This window comes from Octopus sinensis, linkage group LG19 (genome assembly GCF_006345805.1).
Source record: "Octopus sinensis linkage group LG19, ASM634580v1, whole genome shotgun sequence".
NCBI classification, from domain to species: Eukaryota; Metazoa; Mollusca; class Cephalopoda; order Octopoda; family Octopodidae; genus Octopus; species Octopus sinensis.
In genome coordinates this window covers 51,288,523-51,303,645 of record NC_043015.1, presented here as the reverse complement: position 1 = coordinate 51,303,645, position 15,123 = coordinate 51,288,523, and the positions used below count along the sequence as shown (strand labels likewise).

The 15,123-nt window shown below is 37.2% G+C and overlaps 1 protein-coding gene and 1 long non-coding RNA gene across 2 annotated transcripts in view; one reads left to right on the top strand and one right to left on the bottom strand.

Annotated features, from left to right (window-relative positions):
- The window catches only part of LOC118767106, a 14,616-nt gene extending 10,096 nt beyond the window's left edge, over window positions 1-4,520 (top strand). Inside the window, exon 3 of the long non-coding RNA XR_005003001.1 lies at window positions 4,348-4,520. This is a non-coding gene — a long non-coding RNA (uncharacterized LOC118767106). The remainder of the gene's footprint in view (window positions 1-4,347) is intronic.
- LOC115222227 (intraflagellar transport protein 80 homolog) overlaps window positions 1-15,123 on the bottom strand; it is a 522,946-nt gene that overhangs the window by 178,446 nt on the left and 329,377 nt on the right. The window contains exon 16 of the mRNA XM_029792388.2: window positions 2,014-2,103. Coding sequence (XP_029648248.1) covers window positions 2,014-2,103 — 90 coding nt within the window. The remainder of the gene's footprint in view (window positions 1-2,013; window positions 2,104-15,123) is intronic.

Below are 15,123 nucleotides of genomic sequence, written 5' to 3'. Positions count from 1 at the left end.
ATCCGGCCGTAGAAAGCTTGCCACACGCTTAGCGCTGCGTATATGTACATATATATATATATATATAAATATATATATATTTCCTGTGCATGCATACATTCATCAGGCACCAATCACCCTTTTTAGTAGAATAGTCGATATGATATAAGTCCCTATTTGCGTGGAACTTGATTGAGTCTTTTAAGAGTGTCTCCCTTACCCCGTATTCTTTCCAAACCTTAAATGAATATGCAGTAAACAGTAGTCACCAGGGGACGACTGGCACCTGATGAAAGTACGCATGCACGGGAAACTATTAGTAGCACAATGAGTACATGTAGCTGAAACGTTTAGCAATATTGGACTCTCGTTAGATGGAGTACGCAGTTAATTTCTTATATTTATATATAACTGCCCCATCAGTAACCCTGAAAAGTGCCAGAGGACCTATGTTGTATATGAAATCATCAGTGGAAAATGTGGTGCATCCTACATTGGAAACACAATAAGAAAACTGCATATACACATAAAGGAACACATGCAGACAGACACTTCCGTGAAGAAACATCTATGGAAATGCCAGACCCGGGAATTCACAGTGCCCATCAGGGCAACACAGCACAACAGAGGAAACCTTAGAATCTCCGAGGCCATCCTTATGTACCAAAGGAAACCCACAATCAACAACAGAAGAGAGCTACAGGAAGCTAGCTGGTTGCTATAGCAACAACTCTCCATGTATGTCTATGCCGCACACTCACACACATGCACATCTGCAACATTTTTTAATTCCCTGAGGATGGGGTCATAACCCCGAAATACTGAATGCAAGATAAGTCTACATTAATTCATATATTTGTTTTCTCGTGATTTGCCTTGCGTTTACTTCGCATTGTTCTGGCCTTACCCACAGTCCTTTATATATTATGTATGTACATGATTAAAAGAATAAAAGAATGGATTTTCAAATTTCAGATCCATCTGGAGATCACAGACCTTGTCAACAAACACAAAACTCAGGATTTTTAACCTGAACATGAAGACAGTTCAGTTGTACATGTATGAAACATGACAAGTTACAAAGTTCTCCATTGACAAGTTCCAAATGCTTGTGAACAGATGTCTCAGGAAAATCCCTTAAGTGAGGTGGCAAGACAGGCCCACAAACAAAATCTTGTGAGAATAAGCAAACCAGTAATTTATCAAAAACCAGACCAGAAAGAAGAATTGGGATTGGTGTGGATACATCCTAGAAAAAAACTTGTTAGCAACATTAAAAGTGAAACTTTAATGGACATCCAAAGGAGACATAATCATGACAGGCCAAAATCAACATGGAGAAAGTCCACCACAGAAAATGAAGCGTTAGCAAGACGCTACACCTAAGACAACTGCAATCCATTGCTACAGATCAAGGATGAAAATATTACCATGACTAAATTCTTTATTTTCCAAATTAATTGAAACCCCCAAAAAATATTACTGTATATTTCATTTAAAAAAGGGTATAAAAAGCGGATATAAATTGTTCATATTGGTTTCATATCTTGGCATGAGGTTAGCAAGTTCAAGGAAATGGTAAGTTGATTGCATCAACCCCAGTACTCAACTAGTCCTTATTGTATCAATCCCCTAAAGGATGAAAGGCAAAGTCGACCTCAGCAGCATTTGACCTCTGAATATAAAGATGGATGAAATGCCGCTAAGCGCTATGTCTGACGTGCTAACGATTCTGCCAGCTCATCACCTGATCATGTTAGTATCGCATTAGAACTTACTGAGAAAGTCTCAAGACGTTTTGTTGAAAAGAAAATCGTTTTCCCAAAAGGATGAAAGGCAAAGTCGACCTCAGCAGCATTTGAACTCTGAATATAAAGACGGATGAAATGCTGCTAAGCGTTATGTCTGACGTACTAACAATTCTGCGAGCTCATCTGATGCGATGCTAACACGATCAGGGGATGATCGTGTTAGCATCGCATCAGAACTGACTGAGAAAGTCTCAAGATGTTTTGTTGAAAAGAAAATGGTTACCTTTTTCAAAGCAGCATACGCAACTTCTGCTGTTGGCAGCTCCTTAGCATATGCAGCCATTCCAGCTAAACAAGCCCATATTTTATCTTCCTGGAAATATAGAAGACAACAAACAATGGTGGAATGAAATATGAATGTACTTCAGCTTCTTTTTACAGAACAATATCTAGTTTATTTTTATGTTTTATTATTTCTTATATCTTCAATTTTTATTTTTTACTTTTTTTTTTGCATTCTTTGAAACATACAATATGGCTGAGATAACAACAATGCATCTTATAAAATACAACCTAACACACACACACACACACACATTGCTGTATAAGAGATGTAATGATATATAACCTGAAGAACCCTAAATCACTTGTACAATACTTGCACATTATTATTATCATTATTATTATTACTATTATCATTATTATTATTACTATTATTATTATTATCATTATTATTACTATCATACGATTCTAGAGTAACTGGTTGGATTGCTCTGTATGAGTTCATAGCTTTCAGAAATAATAACACAATGACAACAGTCGCCATCACTGCCACCACCACCACCACAACCACCACAACCACCACCGTCGCGACCACCACCATTACAATCACAGCAACATGCACAGCATAAAATGCCTCAAAGAAAAGCAAAGTGACCATAGAGTGCAACCTGCCAATTCCTACAGAGAGAAAGATTGTGGTAAATCACCCACAGAATATAGTCAACCCCCCGCCCCACCGCCAAGAATGGAAATGCTTCTTAATCAAAGCATCGGATCCAATGGACAGTAATATATCTTTCTACAAGACAAATGGAAACTAGTCCAAATCTATAGAACTGGAAGGTGACAAGAAGGATACAGGGACTGAAAAAACAGACAAATCCCCTAATAATAGTAATAATAACCATATCTAAGGCGGCGAGGTGGCAGAAATGTTAGCAGGCCGGGCAAAATGCATAGCAGTATTTTGTCTGTCTTTATGTTCTGAGTTCAAATTCTGATGAGGTCGACTTTACTTTTCATCCTTTCGGAGTTGATAAATTAGGTACCAGTTGCGTATTGGGGTCAATCTAATCAACTGGCCTCCTCTCCAAACATTTTGCACCTTGTGCCTAGAGCAGAAAAGAATAATAACCATTTCTACTATAGGCACAAGGCTTGCAATTTTGGGGGAGAAAGAAGGCTTGATGGTTACATTGACTGCAGCAATTGACTGGAAACTATCACTCTGTTGGTTTCAATGACAACTGTTCAAGTTGATCCGATCACTGGAACAGCCTCTTTGTGGAATTTCCAAACAAGTGGCTAAGCATTCCACAGATATGTGTACCCTTAACGCAGTTCTCAGGGAGATTCACCATGACACAGTGTGACAAGGTTGGCCATTTGAGATACAGGTATTACATCTTTTTGCCAGCTGAGTGGACTGAAACAATGTGAAATAAAGAGTCTTGCTCAAGGATACAATCATACTCACAACCTTGCTATCTTGAGCTGAATGTCCTAACAACTAGACCATGTGGTTCACTTGATTGGTACTTATTTCTTTGACCCCAAATGGAAATCAATGGAAACCAACCGTGACAGAATTTGAACGCAGAACAAAATGACAAGCAAAATACAATTAAGCGTTGTGTCCAGCTTGCTAACGATTCTGCCAGCTCACCACCTTAATAATAATAATAGTAGTAATAATAATAACAAGAGCACTCAGAGAACACAAACCTCCGCCAAGGCAGCACCAACATCCTCTCAATGATTAGCCAGAGATGATTTTTAAAATGAGAATATCTGAAATAAACTCTACTGCTCTCACAAACAAGAATACTAAAAATGAACCTGACCACTCTCAAAAATTAAGTAGGAAAAATAATCCAGAATCCTTGTCCTTACCAGATTGATCCCAAGATCTAATCAGTTCATGCCAGTCACAAGGCCAAACATCCCTGCAAATTTCATCCAAATCCATCCAACAGCTATTGAGATATCTTGTCCATGGACAAACAAACAAACAAACATCACTGAAAACAATACCTCCACCCACCTTTGCTAAAGCTGAGGTAATAATCCTTTCTACTATAGGGATTAGGCCCAAAATTCTGGGGAAGGGGTTAGTCGATTATATTAACCCCGTTGCTCAATTGGCACTTATTTTATTGACCCCAAAATTATGAAGGAAAAAGTCAATCTCAGTGGAATTTGAACTTGGAATATAAAGACGGATTAAATGCCTCTAAGTATTTTGTCTAGCATGATAACAATCCTGATGTCAGTTATTTTTAATTTTTGCGTAATTTAGATAATATATTCACTGCATCCTGTATATATATTAAAGACAAGGCACAAATAATGGTCATTACATATTTTTCTTTTCTTTATTGTAGTAAATCTGACTTGCAGCTGTTTCTAGTAGTCGTTATAGGTTCGTTATTGATTGGTTTACTCAATCAGCCCATTGATTGGTTGAGAAAAATAGAATGACCTAGAGAATTAATGTTGCTTTCGTCAGAGTCAGGTCTGGTTATGACCAAGCAGAGCACTGAAGGAATGATACAGGCCTGGGGAGGGGAGCAAAGAGAGGCAATAAGAATAAGCATAAGGTAAGTGGAAGATATATATGTATATATATAACGGGAAGCTTTATGAATATAAACAAAAGACGAAGGCAGGTGGAATACAAACAAACAATTGTATTAGTATGGTGCTCAGGAATATAAATAAAACAAGTCTTTTACGTTTCGAGCCTACGCTCTTCAACAGAAAGATACACAGAAAAGAAACACAGAAAGAAACAAGGAGAGAAAAAAAATGCGTGCAGAGGCTAGCGAATCAACATGGCGATATATATACACACACACACACATACGTACGTACATACATAGCCAGATCACTACCTCCCACTTTGAAGGGTATGTGTTTGCAATCCAGGGACAGAAAGTATCAACCAAGTACCTAATGCACAAAAGGGATAGAGATGTGGGAAAAGCCGTAAAATGTGACAACCAATGCAGACTTTGTGGAGTTCACACTGAAGATGTCACCCACATCATAAGCAGTTGTCTGAAAATGTTATCATGGTATTATCTACCGATGAGACATGACATTGTAGCTAGGACACTCTATAATGAAATCCATTGGAAGGATAATCCCCAAAAACAAAGAAATAGGAACCTACAATATGGTAGAAGCTACAGCCAGTCATAATAAAAAGGAATACTGGTGGAATGTTCCAGTGAAGACCTCAATAAAATGTAAATACAACAGACCTGATATAATGATTTGGGATAGCGAAGAGAAACTGAGCACAGTTGTGGAAATTAGCTGCACAGTGGATGTTAACATAAAGCTGAAGATCAGTGTAAAAGAGAACACCTATGCTGAACTATTGAGAAATCTGCAGTTACTGTATCCAGATTGCAAGTTCAGGTTAATACCTGTAATTATTGGGGCACTAGGATATGTAACACACTGCCTAAATACCAATCTTGAGAAATTAGGCTTCTCAAAACCAGAAAAGAGAAAGCTAATTTGAAGACTACAGATCCAATCCATCACCGGAACTGTAAAAATCTGCAAAACATTCCAAATGTTTATCATTTAAGTATATATGAGTGTGTCTAGATATACAAGTATATGCCTGAGAATACATACATAAAACAAATAAATCTGCACATACATACATGCCTTTTTTCACCCGGCATGCTAACAATTCTGCCAGCTTACCCCCTTCTTTCACTCAGCATGCTAACAATTCTGCTAGCACCCTGCCTTCTTTCGCTTGGCATGCTAACAATTCTGCCAGCTTGCCCCCTTCTTTCGTTTGGCATACTAACAATTCTGCCAGCTCGCCACCTTATTTCACCTGGCGTGCTAACGATTCTGCCAGATTGCCCCCTTCTTTCGTTTGGCATACTAACAATTCTGCCAGCTCACCACCTTATTTTACCTGGCGTGCTAACGATTCTGTCAGGTTGCCACCTTCTTTCACTCAGCATGCAAATGATTCTGCCATCTTGCTGCCTCTGATCAAATAATGCAAAGTAACCAATCCAGTGCTCTCGCAATAGTTCCAACTAAACACACATTGGTAGAAACAAAACTGAGTACCAATTCACTTCGCAACCATATGGTCTTAGGTTCAGTCGTATCATGCGACATCTTAGTCAAGAGTCTTCTACTATAGCCAAACACTGACCAAAGCCTTGTGATTGAATTTGGGAGATGGAAACTGAAAGAAGCCCATTGTATGAATAAATATGTGTGTGTCTATGTCTGTGTATATGTTTGTGTGTTACTGTGTGTGTGTGTGTGTATATGTGTCTTTGTGTGCATATGTGTATACAGCTGTATGTATGTGTATGTGTGTGAGTGTGTGCATGTGTGTGTCTGTGTGTGTATATAAGTGTACACATGTATGCACTGCATATTTGTTTATGATTATGATTGATGATGGTTGCAACAGGTGTTTCTGCCGTCATCACTTCTCATATCGACAACTTGTCCACCTGCTCATTTCGTGCCTCCACAGGTGTGCAAAACAAGAGACCCCTTATATGGAAATGGACAGTTAAGGGCAAGGGTTAGGAACAGGAAGGGCGTCCAGCTGTACAACAATGACACAGTGAAGTATTTACTGAGTGGCTGTGTGGTAAGTAGCTTGCTAACCAACCACATAGTTCCGGGTTCAGTCCCACTGCGTGGCATCTTGGGAAAGTGTCTTCTGCTATAGCCCCGGGCTGACCAATGCCTTGTGAGTGGATTTGGTAGACGGAAACTGAAAGAAGCCTGTCGTATATGTGTATATATATATATGTATGTGTGTGTTTGTGTATCTGTGTTTGTCCCCCTAGCATTGCTTGACAACCGATGCTGGTGTGTTTACGTCCCCGTCACTTAGCGGTTCGGCAAAAGAGACCGATACAATAAGTACTGGGCTTACAAAGAATAAGTCCCGGGGTCGATTTGCTCGACTAAAGGCGGTGCTCCTGCATGGCCGCAGTCAAATGACTGAAACATGTAATATGTATATATATTTATATATATATATGTGCGTGTGTGTGTGTGTGTGTGTATGTTTGTATGTCTGTATTTGTCCCCACCATCGCTTGACAACAGATGGTGGTATGTTTACGTCCCCGTCACTTAGCGGTTCGGCTAAAGAGATGGATAGAATAAGTACTGGGCTTACAAAGAATAAGTCCCGGGGTCGATTTGCTCGACTAAAGGCGGTGCTCCAGCATGGCCGCAGTCAAATGACTGAAAACAAGTAAAAGAGAGTAAAGAGTATAACAGACGACGTAAAACAACAAACGAATAACAAAATGGCTATTCCTTGTTCGATAAATGACTGTCTGGAGAACCGGGAACTGGAAACACATCCAGTTATACGGAATAAAATAAATAAATAATATATAAATAAATAGATAAATGAATAAATAAATAAATAAATGAGAGTGAACAATAAACACAAATGATGATTGTGTGTTAACTGGAAACAAATAAAGAAGTGAAAATAAAATCAATTGATGATGATCAAGTTCAACTTTCAGAGGAATTTAGGTCAGTAGAAACTTTCAGAAATGTGTGACAACAACAACAACAACAACAACAACAAGAGTAGATCAAGAAACACCCAGCAATAAAATGTAACAGACCATAAATCTATTATGTTTATTAAATATCATTCTCCTCCTCCTCCTCCTCCTCATCATCATCATAATCAATATGATTATTATTATTACCATTACTGTTATTATTATTATTATTGTTATTATTATCATTATTATTGTAATTATTATTATTATTATCATTAGTAGTAGTAGTAGTATTGTTATTGTAAATAAAAGAAATTATTTATCATTCTAATCATCAGCATCATCATCATAATCATCATTGCTATTATCATTATTATTATTATTATTACTATCATTACTATCATCATCTTCATTGTTATTATTATCATCATTATTATTATCATTATTACATTAAATTATTATTATTATTATTATTATTATTATAAATATTGTTATTTGCTTTCCGTTGTGTTTTGTTTAGAGCTATCACAACCACTACCACTGCCACCACCAACAACACCACCACCACAACACACCACCACCACCACCACCATCTCCACCATCATCATCATTAATATCATTATAATATAGATATCCGTATTTTTTCTCCTTCTTCTTGAATTTAATATCACACGCAAAACACACAAACACATTTACACACACACACACACACACACACACACACACACACACACAAATACCTTGTAGATATTCTGAAGAAATATCAATACAACAGATCAAACCAGCCACACCTTTACAACCAATTCTTCTACACCATTTCTCTACGACTCCAGTATTTCAGTATTGTAACAAGATAATGAGATCAAATATCAATATCATTACTACTACTACTACTATAATTATCGTTATCAATACTATCATTACTACTATTGTTATTATTACCGTTATCACTATCATCATTATTATGGTTATCATTATTATTATTATTACCGTTATCACTATCATCATTATTATGGTTATCATTATTATTATTATTATTATTAATATTATTATTATTATTATTATTATTAATATTATTATTATTGTTGTTGTTGTTGTTATGATTATTATCATCATCATTATCATCATTACCATTATTATATAATATATCTTGTTAGAAAGTACATCTGGTTTCTATGTCAAACTAAGGATGGCAGCTCTACCAATAATAATAATAATAATAATTCATGATAAAAATATTGGAGGAATATGCTTTTTGTCATTTTTTTTACCAGTCTCTGCCTTTTTCTGTGTTATTTTCTCTTTGTGTGTGGGCGTGTGTGGGTGTTTGTTAGTCCTTTTTCTTTTCCTTTTCTTTTAAGAGAAATAAAATAAAAAAATTTTTAAATCGTTTCTTTTGAAATCCCATTATAGAAAGTCGATGATTAAAAACTTCATCGCATCGGTTACCTTAGGGGAGTTGGAAAAGGTGAAGTTGGGGTGTGATCATGACGGTGGTGGTGGTGATAAAGATGCTTATGCTTCAATTTCCAAATGAAACAACAACAACAGTAACAGCAGTGAAAATCAATAGTTTTAGTAAGTATTACATTTTAGAATAAAAATCTTAAACAAGCAACAATGAATAAATAAATAATAACAATAATAATAATAACAACAATGATAATAATAATAATAATAATAATGATAATAATATTAATAATAATAATAATAATAATGATAATAATAATAATAATAATAATAATATTAATAATAATATTAATAATAATAATGATAATAATAATAATAATAACAACAATAATAATGAAAATAATAATAATATTAATAATAATAATAATAAATAATAATAAAAATGATGATGATAATAATAATAATAATAATACTTTTAAAACACATAACTTTCATATGGTTCACTAGTACAACACTAAGTACAAAACCAAATATATGGCACCCTAGGCATAACACCAACATGAACTTCCAACTTGTCTCTTGAGGTCTCTGGGTGAGATTTGGAGCCAGCTTGTGCAAATGTAAAGCAAAAGTCAAACATAGAATAATAATAATAATAATAATAATAATAATAATGATAAATGCCCTGATGCTGTACCAGGCAGTGGCTCTCATGGTTTATGATCTTAACTGATTGGAAGTATTGTCATGTACATTGTTTTGTCTTGGTATAAAAGATGGGCTACAGCAAATACTCTGCTCAATACCACAGATTTGCTTGTCGGTTGCTTTACCTTAACCAGTTGAGCATGTCCCTTAGTGGCTGATGATATGTGCATCTCTGATCATGAGCAGAAGTAGTGGGGGAGCATCATAGCCGTGTGTTGAGAGGGATTCTTTGGGGTTTGAATAATTCATCTCTGGAAACATGGGTGGTTCGTTCAACATCCTTAAACAACCCTTATTCAGGGATCTTTTGAGCAGGATGTGTTACTTGACCAGAAGAAAATTCTAACTGGGCCCCACCTGCAAGGTCATGTGCTATTTATTTTGATATGAGATCACCATGTCATCTGCATATGGTTGTGAAGCATGTTCCTAGTATACCCTTATCAGACGGGTAATCATGATGGGTATATTGGGCTTCATATATTTTACCCCAGTGTCACTTTGATGGCATGCACTGCTCTCTTACTCAATAATAATAATGGTTTCAAGCTTTTGACACAGGGCCAGCACTTGGTTGCTTCAACCCCAGTGAGTAACTGGTACTTATTTTATCGACTCCCAAATGGATGAAATGCAAAGTTGATCTGGGTGGAATTTGAACTCAGAACCAAGAGATAGATGACTCTGCCAGCTCGTTAGCTTAATAATAATAATAACAATATTAATAATAATAGGACAATAAGAGTGTGAAGTTCCAAGTGGTGAAGAGACTCTAAAGACAAGGTTTGTTGTTCTTGCAGAGACAGCAATGTTTCAGAACTCTTTTGCAATTTCAAGTCTAATAATGAAAGTGGTAGGTGGGGGGTGTGGGGAGGAAAGGATATGTAGGAGGAATAGATTGGAGAGAGAGGAAGAAGGAACAAGAGTGAGAGAGAGAAAGAGAGAGAGAGGAGAAGAATCAAGAGAAAATGTAGAGGAGTAGATTGGAGAAAGAGATAGAGAGAGAAAGAGAGAGAGAGAGCGGAGGAGGACCAAGAGAACATGTAGGGGAGTAGATTGGAGAGAGAGGGAGAGATGGGGGAGGAGGAGGATGAGAGGGCATCATGAGATCATGTGGTTGAGCAGACTGGAGAAAAAATAAAGAGGGAGGAAGAGGAGGAGGAGGGAATGGAATGGATTGGAGAAAGAGAAAGAGGGAAGGAGAAAGAGAAGACAGAGAAAGAGAGAGACATAGAAAGAAAGAGAGAGAGAGAGAGAGAAAGTGAGGGGAGAAGAATCAAGGGAACATATAATGGAATAGACTGGAGAAAGAGAGAGAGGAAGATAACATGTAGCAGAGAGAGAGAGAAAAAAAAGAAAGAGAATAAGAACATGGAGTGATGTCGGCTGGAGAGAGAGAGAGAGAAAGAGAGAGAGAGATGAAGAGAAATGATGAGGCATAGAGAGAGAAAAAAAAGAGGCAGAGATCGAAGAAGAGAGAAGAGGAGAGGCAAGAAATAAACAACATTTATTATTGAAGCAAAATTCAAAAGTTTCGTTTAAAACCTAATTTAATAATAATAGGAAAGTATTTGCTTGGAATCAATGCAGTTGATTAGTCGGTGTAATTGTTGTTTAGTAGGGGGAATGGTGCTTGTTTTCTGGAATGAGCAGAGGGAATTTAATTGGGAGAATTTGTGTTTTTGTTTCAGCTCTTAGCTTTGTTTTTATTATATTATATGGCAGCCATGTTATCTTCCCCCTTAGACACTTGCCCTGCCTTAACCCTCCCCTGTATTGCTTCATCTAATAGTGGCGGCGGCGGTGGCAGTGATGGTGGCGGTGGTGGTGGTGGTGGTGGTGGTGGTGGAGAAAGACTAGATAGATGTATTAGCTTGATAAGTATCTATGGAGTTACGCATGAGTGAATAAACAGAATATATCTCAAGAAAGAATGGCTTATTAAATTTATGATGTTCAGACACAGCTTGGAGTAATGGCTATGGTTGTGGTGTTCCTGGAGAGTGTAACCAGTCTGATATAATAGCACCTTCATAGCTGGCAAAGGAATTATCTATCTGTCTGTCTGTCTATCTATTTATCTATCGATCAATATGTCTATTTATCTATCTGTCTGTTTATCTATCTATCTATCAATTTCTCTATTTATCTATCTACCTATCTATCAATCGATCGGTCTATCTATATAACAATATATTTAACCATCCATCTGTCTGTTTATCCATCTGTTTATCTATCTATCTATCTATCTATCTATCTATCTATCCATCCATCTAGCTATCCGTCAATCTGCCAACCTACCTACCTATCTACCCACTCAACCACCCACCCACCCTACTAACCCCAAGAATAAAAATAACAACAACAACAACAACAACAACAAAATCATCATCATCATCATCATCAAAAATAACTTAGGAATGAGAACCCAGGTTTGAAATTTCCCCAAGACACTTGATGAAGGCTGGAGGGTATATCAGCCGAAACGTTGTGTTAACAACAAACAAGATGAGGACAAATATCCGTCAAATGTAAATAATGTAAATAATAATGCTGTTGTTTATTTCTTGCTTCTGTTCACCTCTCTCGTTGGGAATCAAGATTCCTAACAACATTCTCAGCCAGTGCGATCAGACCTTCTGTGATCCTTCATAATGGTAACCAAGCTGTGAAGGAAACGTTAGTTTCATTAGCTAAGTTTCCTTCCAGTCTTCAGGCATGCTCAAACTATTTGCTTCACCAATATCTCTTCCATGTTTGGCTTACTTTCGGACAATGGTGTTTCTAACCTTACCGTTTCCATGTGATACAAAGCATGTTGCTCTGGTGTCCCCCCCTCCTGCTCACACACCCACAAACATACATGCATAAACTAACCAAAGTACCCAGCATTGCCTAACAGCAGTATGGTAATGAAATCGTGTCTGTCAGCAGTGCTTTACTCCAATACATCTCAGCACATCTACCCTGTAGCTTTCATTTCCAAGTTCCCAAAATTTCTTTGGATTTCTATGCAAACATCAGAGAATATATTCAGCAAATAAAAATTTTTTTTTTCACAATTTCAGTTTTTAAATTCTGTCTCTTTTCTGTTTGGGAGTAAGCCCTCAGCTGTAACTTTTTACATTCTTGTAGTGTTTTCTGAGACATTCTTTGGAGGAATTATGTTTTAAACATAAGAGATTACAATCCTTAAAAAGAAATCACACACACACACACATTAGGGATTAGCTTATGGATTCTGAACAAGTATTTTGGACGGGATTAGGTTTAGAGTAAGAAGTTTGGGTTTAGAGTTTAGAATTAGGATTAAGGGTTAGATTAGGATTTAGAGTTAGCATTAAAAAGACAGAAAGTATTTTGGAAATTGAATTTGGAAAGAATATTTAGTTTTTGTACACTTGCAAGGTTCTCATTTCTGAATAAACTAATTAAAACTGTGTGAATCACTTAGCCTGAGACACTGAGTTCCGGTTTGCTGTTCATCAAGAATATTTACCATAATGTCAGTAAATTACTTTGCAACATTAATGGTAATTCCCTGTGCTTGTGTGTATGTAGGCGTGTGTGTGTATGTATGTATTTATGTATACAAACATATTTTATATGTGTGTATGCATGCTCAAACATGCCTGTGTTCTTGCATGTGTGCACACACACACATGCACACATGCATGCATGTGCACACACAAGCATGCATGCACACACACACACACTGGCCTGGGCTCAAAGACTCAGGAAATTACACAGAATGTGTATGGTTAGCCAGCGGGAAGAGATATCTTCCAGGGGCTATAAACGCCAGTAGCACTGTCCCGTATAGGACGCCACACTTTGTCAACAATCATATGTTACGATTTAGTGCCTTCAGACTATCATCTCTTCGGTGCCACGAAAGTGGGTTTGAAAGGCAAACATTATTCCAATGACGAAGAAGTGAAAATTGTAGTGAAGAAATGGCTCAAAGAACAGTCAACAGAATTTTACAGGGCTGGGATACATGCTCTCATTCAAAGGTGGAACATTGCTATTGAGAGAAATGGTGACTATGTTGAGAAATAGGGATGTGAGCCACAGAGGACCAGCTTCATATGGATGTATGATACATGTTCCTCTGTTGGTAATTACACCTGTCCTAAACAAAATGGCATTACTTTTTGACTCACCCTCATATTTACATGCAGTTAAACATATGTCCAGTCAGAGAGTGACCAATAGTCTCGCATTCATAAAGTGCTTGACTCTATAGACAACTTGTCAGAATCTAAAGGCAGATATGCCCTCCGCCATTAGAATCTGAAGAGTCATCTATAAAGAGTCATCATTGGTCACTCACTGACCGGACATATATTTACCTGCATGGAAAAAATATATATATATATAAATTAGCGTACATTTAAGTTCAAAGAGGCAAGCCTTAACGGGTTGCCTAACATACCAAAAAAAAAACAGTCAAAAAGTTCATATATATATAGTTAATCCAAACAAGAAAGCACAAAAAAACACAACAATGCGAGGACATGGAACAAATATAGTATTATTGGATGCTCAGGAAAGAAGGAAAGAAGGAGGGTTAAACGTTTCGAGCGGAGCTCTTTGTCGGAAACATAGGAGAAGGAAAGATCCAGAGAAGGGAAGACAGAGGTAAAAAAATTGCCAACGATACACACGCGGTCACATTTTAAGCAAAGTAGGTGTACATATATAAGTATATATAAGCAAAGGGAAGGTAAGTATACATGAACTGGGAAAGGCGAGTATACACAGGTATATCATTATCATCATCATCATTTAACATCTGCCTTCCATGCTGGCATGGGTTGGATGGTTTGACAGGAGCCAACCAGGCAGTAGCCTCTACCATACTTCTTTGTTTTGGCATGGTGTTTTTACAGCTGGATGCTTTTCCTAACACCAACCACTCAGCAGAGTGGACTTGATGCTTTTTACGTGGCACAATCACAGGTGAGGTCAGTTTTGGCATGTACATATATATATATATATATCATCATCATTGTTTAATGTCTGCTTTCCATGCTAGCTTGGGTTGGACAATTTGACTGAGGACTGGCAAACCAGATGGCTGGACCAGGCTTTAATCTTAATCTGGCTGAGTTTCTAGAGCTGCATGCCCTTCCTAATGCCAACCACTCCGAGAGTGTATTGTGTGCTTTTATGTGCCACCGGCATGAGGGCTAGTCTGGTGGTACTGGCAAAGGTCATGCTCAAATGGTGTTTTTTACATGCGACAAGTACAAGTGCCAGTAAGGTGACACTGGTAGCGATCACGCTCGAATGATGTTTTTGATGTGCCACCGGCACATAAATATATACATATACATATATATATATATATATATATATATATATATATATACACACACACACAAAAGCATGGAGGAAGTAGGTATACATCAGTATGTATAAGCAGGGAGAAGGTAAGTGCACATGAATTGGGG